The sequence below is a fragment of the Boleophthalmus pectinirostris genome, unplaced genomic scaffold (genome assembly GCF_026225935.1).
Source record: "Boleophthalmus pectinirostris isolate CB_2022bp ecotype Guang Dong unplaced genomic scaffold, ASM2622593v1 HiC_scaffold_1, whole genome shotgun sequence".
NCBI classification, from domain to species: Eukaryota; Metazoa; Chordata; class Actinopteri; order Gobiiformes; family Gobiidae; genus Boleophthalmus; species Boleophthalmus pectinirostris.
In genome coordinates this window covers 20,139,777-20,153,535 of record NW_026570970.1, presented here as the reverse complement: position 1 = coordinate 20,153,535, position 13,759 = coordinate 20,139,777, and the positions used below count along the sequence as shown (strand labels likewise).

At 40.6% G+C, this 13,759-nt stretch overlaps 1 protein-coding gene across 2 annotated transcripts in view; it reads right to left on the bottom strand.

Moving 5' to 3' along the window:
- dachd (dachshund d) overlaps positions 1-13,759 on the bottom strand; it is a 97,909-nt gene that overhangs the window by 39,670 nt on the left and 44,480 nt on the right. For both annotated transcript variants that reach the window (XM_055153773.1, XM_055153778.1), the window contains exons 2-3: positions 8,168-8,283; positions 2,551-2,703 (exon numbers count right to left, since the gene is read on the bottom strand). In XM_055153773.1, coding sequence (XP_055009748.1) covers positions 2,551-2,703; positions 8,168-8,283 — 269 coding nt within the window. The remainder of the gene's footprint in view (positions 1-2,550; positions 2,704-8,167; positions 8,284-13,759) is intronic.

Genomic DNA, 13,759 nt, shown 5'->3' with positions numbered 1-13,759 from the left:
CTCACCTCTCTTCACCCATCTTAAAATTGGTTAAAGTGCAGATTTTCATGTTTTTCTAACTGTGACTTACTTTGGACAGTTATCTTTTTTTTTTTTTTTTACATCAGTTAAGCAACATTTGTGGAAATAAGTTCAGAAGAAAAGTACAACAATACAGGAAGAAAATAAAGAATGCAGATAAAGTAAAGAAAGACAGAAAAACAATCATCAGGTCTTGAGGAGTGGCTAATTGGCCTGCTTCATCTTGTGTTTTTAATAAATATTTTCATAATTCTAAAAAGTTTCATAGTTTCCACCTCTGATATGGCGATTAAATGAATTATGAAACTTGTACACTTTTTAAAAAGGCCCTGTGCATAAATCCACTTCTCAATTTAGTTATTTTGGTGCGGGTGAACCCTCTTTTCTTTATAATTAATAACATTGATGCAAGGTCTAATTGTGATGAATATTTAATGTGGGGGGAAACATTAGCCTGTTCAATTTACATCAACACAAAGGCGACGGGCAATCCAACTCTGCAAACAGAACACAGCGTCCTTCACTGGCTGCAGCTGACAATAGCCCAGGATCATCTTCAACAAACACCTGTGTATTTAGTCAGACCAGACCTGTTTTTTCATTATATAGTGGAGCCCTCCCTGATTAAATGCAGTATGTCCTTAGTGGTATTAAGAAAACACGCTCATTATCATATCAATTCGTGGCGTGGTCGGAAACATCATTTGTGTAAGTAAACACATCCGTTTGTGTGTGTGGCTTAGATTAAGCTCTTTGATTAGAAAACTCCTGTCTATTTCCTGAAAGCAGTCTTAACGTAGTCAATACTAGCAGTAATATGGTGTCTAATGTTCATCAACAGGAAAGGAAATGTATGTCTAATAAGCATTATAGAGACATTGGCCATAAACTTAAAGGAGAAATGTGTTTTTTTTAATCTATGTTTTGCCTTGACATAAACATTGCCTGAGACATAAAGCAAGTAAAAACACAAACCTGCTCTGTTACGTACCAAAAGATGTGCTTCTTATTAGCAATATTTAAATGAAGGAATACTTCACAATACATACTTACAATTTTGTTTAATTTAAGTGATAACAAAACATAGGGTTAGGAGTTAGGGCTTTTGTGCATGATACACACGTAGCCTGGTCAAACTAAATAAGAGTACAAAACAACATGGTGTTTATAAAGAGTGGGCAGGGGCTGGATGAAGACAGCTCAGCTCCCTGTGTTTCATGGCCCTGTGCAGCACAGAGGCCCATATTTCTCCTGGTATTATCAGGATGACTCCTGTGGCCACCCTGTCACAGCAGAGTGCTTGATATAAACAGAGATTGCTGCGACACCCGGTAATCAATATTAGGATGGTTTCAGTACCAAACATCATTTGTCTCGGCGACCATTCCTTTGACCAAACGAAGCATTAATTCAAATCATAAATCTGAGCTGATTTAAATCCGTGCAGAGTGAGGGAGAGGGAGAGGCCCCTGTCTGACTGGCTGCCCCTAATGATTTATTTTCTACATTTCTGCGAGCGAGAGATTTGTCCATACTCACTGACAGGTCACCTTCAAACGCCAGTGGCAGACTGTTCATCACCATGCAGACGAGCATCTCATCGCTGCGAGTAAATATTAAAGGAAAAGAATCCAATTGATTGTGGATGGGTCGAGAGGCGTCACTGCCATATATTTCACTCAGAGAGCTAATGCTGCTCACAGGCCCCCGCACCTAGCTCCCTCTCTGCAGAATTATGATTCTACCGGGAGCCTGTGTGGCTGCACTGGACTCAAGGTTACAATTTAAATTGTAAAAAGATAAAACAGTTTCTTATTAGCTCCATTGCCATAGCCTTGCAGTTCGTACTCACATTTATCTTTATTTCAGTGACCTCGTCAGCTCATATTCTCTTTCTTTCACACTACGTTCTCAGAGAGATGACCTCACACTTTATGCATTTTGCATTGTTAAATGTGCTTTCAAACACATCCTGTTTGCCGCTCGCACGCTCAACACTCGCTGGTGTCAAGTGTTACTATTTGAGTCCAGCCATTTATTATAGTAAGTGAATCAAAACCTCCATTTAGCAGCCAGCTGCAGGCTTTACATTTAGGTTGAAAATGCGAATGGCCTCATGAATCTGTGCTAACATACATTATCATTGGCTTTAATACTCTAAATGGGTCTGCCTGATATTACTAAAATCCTCCTGCTTTTTAGCTCTAATAATTAATTGAAATGGCACATAGTGAATAAGCAATGCTCTCACAGCAATTCAATTAGAGCTTGTTAATAGCTGAAAGCTTTGGGAAATGTGTTCGCAGTTTCTCTGGGCTATTAAGAAAGTTCACACACAAAATTATACCACTTTAAGAGAAATCGAGACCTACTTTAGCAAAGTGTCTTTATTGTGGAACCTAACTCCTTTTGGAAAAAGTTAGTTTTAAATTAGTTGGCCATTTTCTTTGTTTTGTGCAATTTTATCTTATGGTTTATAGACCTGTCAAACTCTGAGCTTTGGTTCATCACCTCCTTTAAGTGTCTTACCGACGCTGGAGCTGAGGTCTCCGTTCTCCCCGTCCGGCCCGTGGTGGTTGGCGTTGCTGTGGTAGCCGCTCATGGCCTCCAGCTTGATCTTCTTGACCTTCATGGCCTCTGCGATGGCTGCGTTGGCAGCTGCTGCGGCTGCCGCTGTCAGACCTGGAGAGAGGAGGCAGAGGAGACTGTCTATTGGGATCACATACACCTGCAACACTTTCAAGACACTGCCCTTTTAAATTAAAAAGAAAAAGGACTTTGGAAATTATACAATGAATAATTTTATAGAGTATGCTACAGGGAAAAGATGCCTGCGATCACAGCTTGGCTTTTTATCACATGACAGAGGAGATCTTCACAGAAGGCTGTCATAGTGATGAGATGGAGAGATCGCTGAGTGTCTGGTGGCATAAGATATCTATGAATGTTTTACAGGACACCTCACCTCTGTTCTCTGGCTCTGTACATTCTCAATAACAGGGACAACCTGGTTTGTTGCTCTCATAAGTAAGAAAACATCAGCGAAAATTCAATACACTGCCCCATTATAAATTAATTTCAACATCACATTTTGGGAAAAAAACAAACAAAACAAAAAAACAGCCCCAGTTCTACTGCATTCTGTGAAAACAGATTGTAATAAAGAGTATCTGAAAAGGCTATCCTCCTCCATCAGAATGGGCAGGATTTGATTGATATAGAGAATCTAAGATTACAGATATACATACGCTCAGCGCACAGCAGAAATCATAAAGCATTGGTTTGTCATTGGGGCAGTTGTAGAGTATTGAACGTGACTGAAATCTTTATTCATGAGCTTGTTCTCAAACAGCAGGGACAGATAGTGCTAAAGCTCCTCTAGGCCTGTGTCTCAGGAGAGTCACCTGACTGTTCTGCCAAGCAACAAAATCAAAGAAGGCGCACAGGAAACAAAGACATGCAGCTATTAGTGAAATCACTCCTCTCCACAATACAGTATATCACCTGGCCCCTTACAGACGCTCTGCACATTTGATATGCAGGTTTAGCTTATGTTTGACGCAGAACAAGGCGGCGTCTGCGTTTATCATCACTAAGCTGTCATGACTGCGTGATAGGACTCAAGAGCAGCTATTAGCCATGCATTTGAGAAAGACACGGGTACACGGAGAGGCAGAGACGGAACATGTGGCTCTAACACTTACACACACACATGCACAAACATGCACACACACAAATACACACTGCGCGGCCTGGGCACCCTCGCCTCTCCTCCCAGCTGATAGGCAGATGGCGAGAGTCACTCTGAGCCTCTGACATGGAGGTGCATATAATTTAAAGCCTTGTTTGCATCTTAAAATACATCAGTACCATATTGACGTACAGTATACATCATGTCAGAGGGCTCTCTCGTTTGCAGTGGGCTGGGGCTGCTGTTCCATATGCATAGGCCAGGCTCGTAAGAAGGTGATACTTCTTCACATAATGAATGTGGCCTCTGCCCGGTCTGAAGGTCAGCCTTCATTTGTGTATAATGGGCAAGAGTCAACTGTTTTCCAAATGAGACGTATGCAGAGCAGACTGCCCAGTAAATATTGAAATCACCTCTGGGCTGTTTGTGTGATAAATTCCCTCCACAAATCAGGTGCAGCTCAAAGGAGAGCTCTTGCCCGCTCTCTCGGTGACACTAACTTTGGCTGTGACTAGAGTAGTTTACGGCACTAGTGTAGGCTGTTTTCTGTTTGTCTTTTCACAGCCTTCTACCACAGGCAGAAGACAACTTAAAGGAAAAGGTTTATAGACTTCATTTATCCACGAAAATAAACATAACATTCAAGATATGATAATAAACTGGATACAATATATAAACAGGTAGTACATTTAGTATTACTCAGGTCAAACAAATAAACAGTTTATCTCATAACTCATGCCTGATATATCGCTTCTGTCTGCTACCTTTTTCTTTGTCAAAGTGAAATGAATGAAGCAAGATCCATTATCTTGTGATTCTTCCCTTTTATTAGATAAGCTGTCATATCTTCAGTACGCACGTCTCATTTCAGCAAATGTAAAAGTGTAGGACCCCAGCAACAAGTCTATTAAGCTACGAGAAATATAAACGTCAACAAGTCCAATCCCACTCACTGCTAATCTGCATTCATTACTATGCAAACAAAACAATCCTGCCTCATATATTCAAAGTCACCTTTAGATTCTCACACTTGTGGTTTAGACAAACTGAAAAGTCCAAATCCTCAGAGCACACATCCTCCTTACAGAGCCACACCAGTTCACCACCAGAAACAGGCAAGAGTCTACAAATAGAGAAGCGTGGCAGTGTCACATGGGGAGCACCAAACAGCAAATAACAGAGACAAGGTCTGATGGTAGCCCTTGGAGCAGCTGTCATATTAAATAATAATGAAGGATCTATTAATATGCAAAGGAAGCAGCAGCCGACTGGCTTAACGCTGTCATGCCTCTGCATATTGTCAGGATCTTCATCATTAATTAACATGCGAGCTGCCCCATACCTGCGCCAATGTCAGAACATTCTTACAACAAACACCCCAATGCCTGTGCCCTCCGCAACTAACTCATATCATTTCATTAAAATCACATTAACCACACCGCTACTCCTCAGAAAGACTTTTACCACTTTCCTTTAGCAGTGAGGAGAAAATCAAACATCCCTGTGATCTGGTTTTAGTGAACTATAGGCAACAATAAAACAGGTAAAGCAGCATTAGAGCACAGAAAGGCTCCATGTGAATAAAACGTCTGCCTAATTGTATGCATGGAGCGGTGGCAGCGCCACAATGACAAACTGGGGTTAGGGACAAGACAAGTCTTAGGTACACTGCACCACTTGAACTATGCTTTCCACATCACGACAAATTTAGTATCAATTACATAGCGCACTAACCTTATGATAAGCGGCAGACTCAAAGAGGAGGGGGAAGGCATGAGGAGATGACACTAAATTACCCAGTGCATGCTGGATCTATTTTAAAGCAGCTTCAAGTGGCACTAGATTAGACTATCCTCTTTGGTTGCTGACGTGCTAATTGTACATAAAAGAACATACTGTAAATACACCAATAAGCACCATGGCACCATGGCGCTAGTGTGTATGTGTACACATATGTACAACATAGCATTACAGTCTGACAGAACATGTTGTCTTGACTGGTAAAGTAAAAGAACACTCTGAGAGATGCAGGTGACATTCATTTCTCTAATGGTGAATGCCGTACTCTTGCGTTATTCAAAAGGTTGAAGCCATATCCAGGACATAAATGAATTATACTGAAGCTGCTTCTTAAGTAGTGGCCAGAGTGTGAGCGCAGGCCCTCTCCACTTTAAAGGAGATGTCATCTCAGTGTGGTGTCAGTCCACAGCAAATAATCCGATTTGGGGCCAATCTGCCTGTAATGCATCAGCAACTGGAAAGGCTCCAGCGCAGCCCCCTGGGGCGCCCACGCACGCACCAACACTTCCACACACATGTGCGTCCACACACATATGAGGGCATTTGCTTAAATGGAACCTAAGCATATTAAGATGTCCTTTTCTAAATGGAACTGGTGTCAAGGGCAAAGATACATATGTTAACAATGTGTTTCACATAGTCCTCTCTGGTCCTGTTAGACTGTGAGGATCTCATCTTTTTAGCCCACTGAATATTCTCGTCAGTTTGATCTAATATGACGTGTCTTAAGCCTCACAGTGCTGTTCACTGGACACTGTACTGGAGCAGAGAAATATGAAGGATCATCTCCTTAAACAGCCATTTGCATGAACAATGCCGTAATACTTCTCTTCTGCCTTAAAGGCTATGAACTAGATCACTGAGCTGAAGTTTCAGCCACTGACAAGAGAAGACTATCCACCATTTTAGCATTACACATCTGAAATATAATCATAGTTCAATGAACAAAATACTTTATGTTCATTTTTGTATTGTCAATTAAACAAGTAGTGCCTCACTGGGGTAGTGCTGAGCCCGGGGAGGAGCCCAGGGCTGCTGTTCTGTCTGTGAGTGCAGGCGCTAACTCATCTGAGAAATGAACTAATCTGACATGACATGATAGTGCATCTATTTAAGACACTTTCTCAATGTCACATTTTAATCATCAATCAGTACATTTGGACGTGATGGCAAGATCAATTAGCCGCCTGCTTAGATGCTAACTTGTGTGTGGTCAATTACATGTAATTATTAATCCGTCAAGTTCAGTAACTTACTTGATGTTTCATGTGCAATACCGTAGTCCAGATAAGATTAACAATGGAGAAAGTGGAGAAGGGTCTGCTGGGTTGCAGACCTTACAACAGTTATGAGACAACCAAAAACCTCAATTACTTTATCTGCGGCCCCTGAAAACCAAGACTAAATGTCAAGATCATAGAGTCCCCCTGGGCTTAAAGGGGCTGATATCAAAAGGCCTTTCTGTTGCTTTATGTTCCACTAAATAACACGGCTCTTTCTCATCATTGTCCTTCTGCGCTGAGGCCGGCCTTTATGTCTGCTTCTATAGCCCACTGCCGCACAGACAGCCTGACCTCACTTTTACACACTACAAAGCACTGTACCATGTCAATCTCTATTGTGTTCAAATATAAGGAGTATGGCATACAACATTTGAACAAAACACTGCAATGCAAATAATATTTTTGTCTATCTCAAGTTAATCTATTAACAGGTAAATAAAAAAAAAAAGATTGGGACAGTATTACATTTTACTAACTTAAGTGATGCTGACTACAGGGGTATACAAATTTTCAGTCCCTGCTCTGACTTTAATCGATTAAAAATGTAATCATCCAATGTGTGCAAAAAAATAATAAAAATTGGCCATGTCGCCCAGCCCTACTTAGTTTTATAAATACTGATATACTAATATTATCATGTCTGCTTATTTTGAGCTAGTGATGAGTGTATCGATACCAAATATTGATATACCGGTATTCCTATTGGCTGAGGTACTGACTGAGTTAAAAACTTAAATGCATTTTAATACAAAAATCATTAGTATGAGTATCGGGTTGATATCGCAATATTACCTTATTACTAGATATTGAAAAATACTGGTACCACCCATCACTGCTATAAACTGGTCAAGCATCTAAATATTGTGCTTGATGATAAAGTATCATTAAGATATGTCAAGAGGAAGAAACTAAACATGCAAATGAGTGCACTTGGAGCCACCAACATCAAAGCAAGCACAGTGCAGCCAGCCCCAAATAGAACAAAAGCATTTGCTGCAATAAGACTGGGCCCTGGGCTAAGTTAGGGCACAAATGGGTGTTGTTGATTCTTGTGGCGATAGGCTTGCTTTAGCATCACCACTGCCTATGTACATACAGCAGCCGAGTGGATTTAATCGTGCTAATTAGAATACACTCAGGGCGATATGCAACATCTACCGGAATAATCTGAGAGAAAGATCTCCACTCCAATTTATTCAAACCCCCCCCCTCTTCCTTTATTATTTGTTTGCAGGGGATTGGGGAGGAAATGGCTGGTGTCTGGTCTGGTGGTCGGGTGGGTGTATGTGTCGCTTTGGACTGGTTAACATTTGGGAGATGAGCAGTAGGGAGTGTGTTTTTGTAGAGAGCTTTATGTGAAAAAATTCCATACCTGTGGGTGGGATCATACCAGGGGACATGAGACCTGGGACAGAATGCGGCATGATGTGGGGGTTCTCCGGCGATGTCACACTTTGGGTCCTTTTGGGGGGCCGTCCTGGTCTGGAGCTGTAACGTAGACAGACACAGAAGACAAGGGAGGTTAGGTTTGCGTGTGTGTATGTGTGTGTGTGTGTGTGTGTGTGTGTGTGTGTGTGTGAAAGAGAGAGAGAGAGACACACGGACACACATTAAGGGGGTGAGTGAGGAGGGAGGGTGGTGGGAAAAGGGGGGTGTTAACATTTGGAGCACTCCAGAATGCAATCCCATTCCAAACGAGCTAACATGTACTGTAAATAAATTTCTTTTCAAGGACAGTTGCTTTCTGTAGCCCGACATAATAGAGTTCCATAACTAATTAGATTACACGGTGAATTCATTTCCTTTATTGAAGATCAACCACTTTTTGATGCATAATTCATAACCTGCACCTCGTTACCTGTTCCTCCGTATTAATATCCCTGCACTATTTGAATTGCCTCGTTTGCATATGCTAAAAATCCAGTGCGCGGCCCCTCAGCCTGGAAATTACATGTTAACTTGTTATAATTATTGCAGTCAGGCCACTATTGATTTATGAGACTTTTAAAAACCAAATATGTGTAGTTCTGGTAATGAATGATATTTTAAGGTTCTTCAGGAAATTAAAAGGCAATGGCTGCCTTAGGAAATGTTCTGCTTGCTTGATTTAATGCGCGCCTTAGCTGGAAGGTGGTGTGACAGAGTGATTCAGACCTGTTGGACGGTCCTGATGGGGGAGTTTTATTACACCAAACGAGGGGCACACATCCAGACGTGATAAATGAGAGTGCTACCTCAATGTGGAGGAGAAAAGGCCTTCAAAGCAGATACAGCCATACTCTGCACGCACTGTACTCATTCACTTATTAATACAGCTTCAAGTTACAATCAATAGCCACTTTGGAGGCTTATAGTTACAAAGAAAAGCCTAGTGGCCAAGAAAATGCAATGAGCAACTAATGAGGGTCCAGGATTGTACCAAGGTGTGTTCTGCAGCGAGGGGCAGGGGGTCTAGTAGGCAGAAGATGAATTATTCTGACTTGACACAGGTGACATATTGGCTTCATACATTATTTCACATACAATAGTCCATTTAAAGCTTTAACAGGATACCAAAGACACTCCAATATGGCCAGGCGTTCATTTATCTTCAAAACGTCAAAACTACGCTCCTCTTTATTTCCTTTCAGCTTTTGCCTTCTGGGGTTGCCACATGAAATCATCTGTTCTATTCAAAACGGACGCGCATATTAATTTGGCACCAGTTTTATGACAAGCCCTGATATAAATAGGGAAGTCACAATTTGTAAGTCTACATTGCCTACATAAGCCTTTCTGTCTGCATATTTAGATCATATTAGGGAAGCACCAATCCGATACCACACAGCCGATAAACACATTCTGGATTGGATATCGCTTTCCAGACTTTGGTTCAGTCAATATCCCGGTTGGATATATTGATGTAAAAGGACTATTTACTGATGTTTGCCCACAAAATCTCTTTACTTTAACTTAACTTTTATTCACTCAAAGTTGTTCTGTAGTTACTTGTGGGATAAATAACAGCTACATAACACATTTGGAGCAGTAAGGTCTTATTTTGTTTTCATTTAAAGAAAATAAATGCTGTCTTCAGTCTCTACACTGGTATTGGTTGATATCGAGTATTCACTTAATTCTGTAATATCAGGATCAGCATCAGAATCGGTAACGGAACTGGAAAAGCTGGATCAGTGCATCTGTACAGAATATCATTACTTGTTCATTGAGAGAGTTAGTAATTCCATGAATCTGGTATAAGATGAGTGAAAGAAAAACTAGGATTTACTGCTGTTTGGTCAAAGTGTTAATAATTGTAAATAATTGTTCAGTTGTGATGTTCCCTCTCACAATAATTTAACACTAAAACTTGATATCATAAAATGATGATTATTTGATATTCTGGCACGTCTATTTGAGATTAGGACAGTACACAGGGTATAGTCGAAAAAAAACAAAAAACGATGTCAGCTACTCAGCTAACAGTTATAATTTAAGCTCACTTTACACATTTGACATTCTGATTTAGCCACAAATTAGTCACCATTTAATCATAATAAGTTGTTGTCATTAATAACTACATAATTGCAACCATGTCCATAATTATTATTCTCATTATAATTTAACAAAAACAACAAACCAGCCACATGGGGTCACCAGCTAGTATGCACTTATGCTGGTCCCATTTCAGTTTAAACAGGGGGGGTAAGATATGAAGGTCATCTGGTGTGGAAACTAGGCCATAATTAATAAATATGTAAATGACTACACATTATATGCCATCTCGTCAGAGCCAAAATAATTAACAAAACAATTGTCAGATGATGTCCAATAATAATTATTTTTATAAGAATACAACAGTGTATAACAGAGTATTCCTGCTGCTGACTGATGATGTGTTCTTTCTCATTTGGATTTTATCAGCCAGTACATTACATGTGGTTGTTTGTGTTACACTACATTTCCCTGCATTTCCCAAAGGCAGTGTCCACACAGTGAAGCTGCTCTCAGCTCTGATCCCACACACTCTTATAGTGGTCTATTCAGTGGTTTATTCACCTCACTTGTGCTAATAGAGTGCAGGGGCTGTATCTGTCTGACTCCCTCATATACACGCTCACTAGATTTTAGGACTAAAAGATGGCTTTAACTTAACTACGTCCCACTGGAGGAGAGGAGCAGTAATAGGAGGAGAGAGGGAGGAGGAGGGAAAGAGAAAGAACATAGCACAGGTCTGGAAATGTAATTCCTATTTCTATAGAAGCACCTCTTTGATCTTTGGAGAGGGGGAGATCGCAGACAGTTTTGCTGTCATCACTTTCACTTGTACTCTGACTGAATTATTTATGAAAGACCTCAATAGAGGCTATGAGATGGGTAAAGGGCTTTTTACCAACAATACCAAAAGCAAAAAAGGCCCTCAAATGGACAAAAATGTCACATCAACCTCAGATCATGTCAGGGGATGTGAACCCAGGTACAAAGCTCCAGTTAAGTAAAGGTAATGTTTAGACAGACTGTTGGAGAATGTGTGTCTGTGTTTAAAGGGATAGCGTTTCACCTTCCCCCGGCCGCCGCACAAATAACACCAGCCATGAAAGCAATCCAGCGTCTGAAAGAGCGCTTTGAACTGGGCTCCTACAGCTACACAAAACCTCACTCACATCCATGTTATTGTCTCCTTCACTTAGGACCAAGGAGGTGTCTAAATCCAGTGTGAAGAATACACTTTTAGCTTCAGTATGAGAAGTGTTGATCTTTTTATTTGAGTTAACATGTCCTTTGGCTGCAGGATAGAGCTGCCCTGCCACATTACAGAGAGAGCTGGTCAGAGCCACACAGGGCTAATAAGACGGGTCCAGAGAGGAACTCAACCTGGCCTCAAACAAAAGCACCAGGCTATTTATCACGCAGCAGATGCTGATTCCCCAAATAGCCTGGCACAGAAACCACTGCAAACTAGGCCAATATTGAAGAGGAAAAAAGAGATGGGACCACTGGATTTATGATTGGAATGTAGGGACTTATCATGAATAACTTTACCTTATTTATTTGGAGTATTTTGTTTTTCACAAAAGTTTATGATGAATGGTTATAAAATTATTTAAAAAATATATGAATGCAAAACATGAGTGTGGATCCAGATACGTTTTGATATATGAAGATAGAAGATAAAGAAAATTTGGGCTCTCCTATTGAGTTTCAGTTTGAGTTCAAGTCCACAGTCTATAATTGTAAGATTGTGAGATAAGACTAATATTTCTGCTGTGTTTCCCTTTCTATTTATCCACGCCTGGGAGCGACGCAAATAGTCGCTGTGTTTTTACGTCTGTGCCTGGGTTTTTGCTTTCTTTTCATATCTTTTTCTATTTTGAAACCTTCTACTTGTTCTCAAAACGCACAATATTGTTTTTGCGTTGGAGGTCATTCAAGAGGCCATTTTATTCTCCTCTTTATTTATATTTACCAAGTGATATTCAGGGGGCCCCCAAACTCTGGCTTCAATTAAGAAAACAAAATATGCCCCACCATGCAGCTTTGGAGCGGGGGCCTACAAATATGTTACACATCTATTCTCTCTGGTTTTTTGTTTTGCTGCCATGGTGAAAAGAAAATAGTGGTGAACTTTCCCTGAACCAGACTTCCTTTAATGGGCTCGGCCATGTGTTGACCCAGCAGAGTCGGGCCTGCAACCTGATCCTATACAACACACTGGCAATCAGATTACACGCAGGCACTGACAATACACTCCACACCCGTCCAATTTCAATAAAAGTCCAATAATTAAATTCTCGTTCGCACCCCAGTTTACAGGAAGAAGATAATAATAACAGCTAGATATAGTGTTGATTTCACAGAGGAATTATGACATCTTCCAGCCATCAGTCGCCCCGTCTTTTTCTGTTGGCGGAAGCAGCGACTGAGATCTTATTACCCCGAACGCCGTTAATGCAGTGATTATGATCTGTTATAAATCAATTGAAACCACAAATGTAATGTTTAGCCCATGCATGCACGCTTTCTTCAGTGTATTTAGTTACACACAGCTGCTCCTCCCATCCTCCGATATCTCCCCTTCGAATTTTCCAACCTGATTATGTCAATAAGCGAATGGAGTTTGCACAGAAAGAACATAATATTATTTCCTGGTGGGTTCTGATTGAGCCATTAACCTTTTATCTCTGCCTTTTGTTTGATGTTTCTAAAAGGTAAGGTGGGAAGATATTTATTCCATTTCCGCACAGTCGGCCAAAACAAGCGAGTGAATCATTCCGGCGTCGGGCTTATGTAAACAAAAAGCCTCTCCAGGTCTCTGCCAATCAGGTCTTATAAAATATTAACCCAATGTCATTGCCCTTTTAAATTCTCTCACCTAGAATTCCCTAATTGTTCCTTTTTCTTTATCTCTCCGGCACAGAGAGTAAATAAATTAACAAAATAGCTTTTATCGCCCTGAGTAACCTTTTAACTGAAGGATTATCTGGGGTTTATTTTTCATTTCTCTCGCAGCGATAGCAGAGCATGCCCCATTGATTGGTTTGCTGGGGTGGTGACCAGCCATGAAAACAAGGTCTTATTGATAAAACAAAGCAGCACATTACCTTCTAAGAGCCAGGTCAGGCAGGAACGCACCGGCCTCAGACCCCAAGGAGCCGCGGACTTTACACTTTCAGACAAATCAAATGATTTACCAATACAAGCATAACCACTGTGAGAGATTAAGAGTTGGAGTAGGAAATAGCAGTGTATTGATGCAATTATTTAGTTAACAAAATGGTAAGAAATGTTATGTTTTTTTTCCTCAGCTTCTACACATTAAGATTCTTGTGTGTTCCTTCTCTATATTATGCAGCAGATGCACTACTTTTATTGGCAAAAATATTTTTTGTCTTTTTATGTCTGTTGGCAAAGCAGGCAAAGCCCCCCAGTGTAACATTTTTGTAGAAAAATACACTAAAATAAAAGAATGATTTTCTTTCACCAA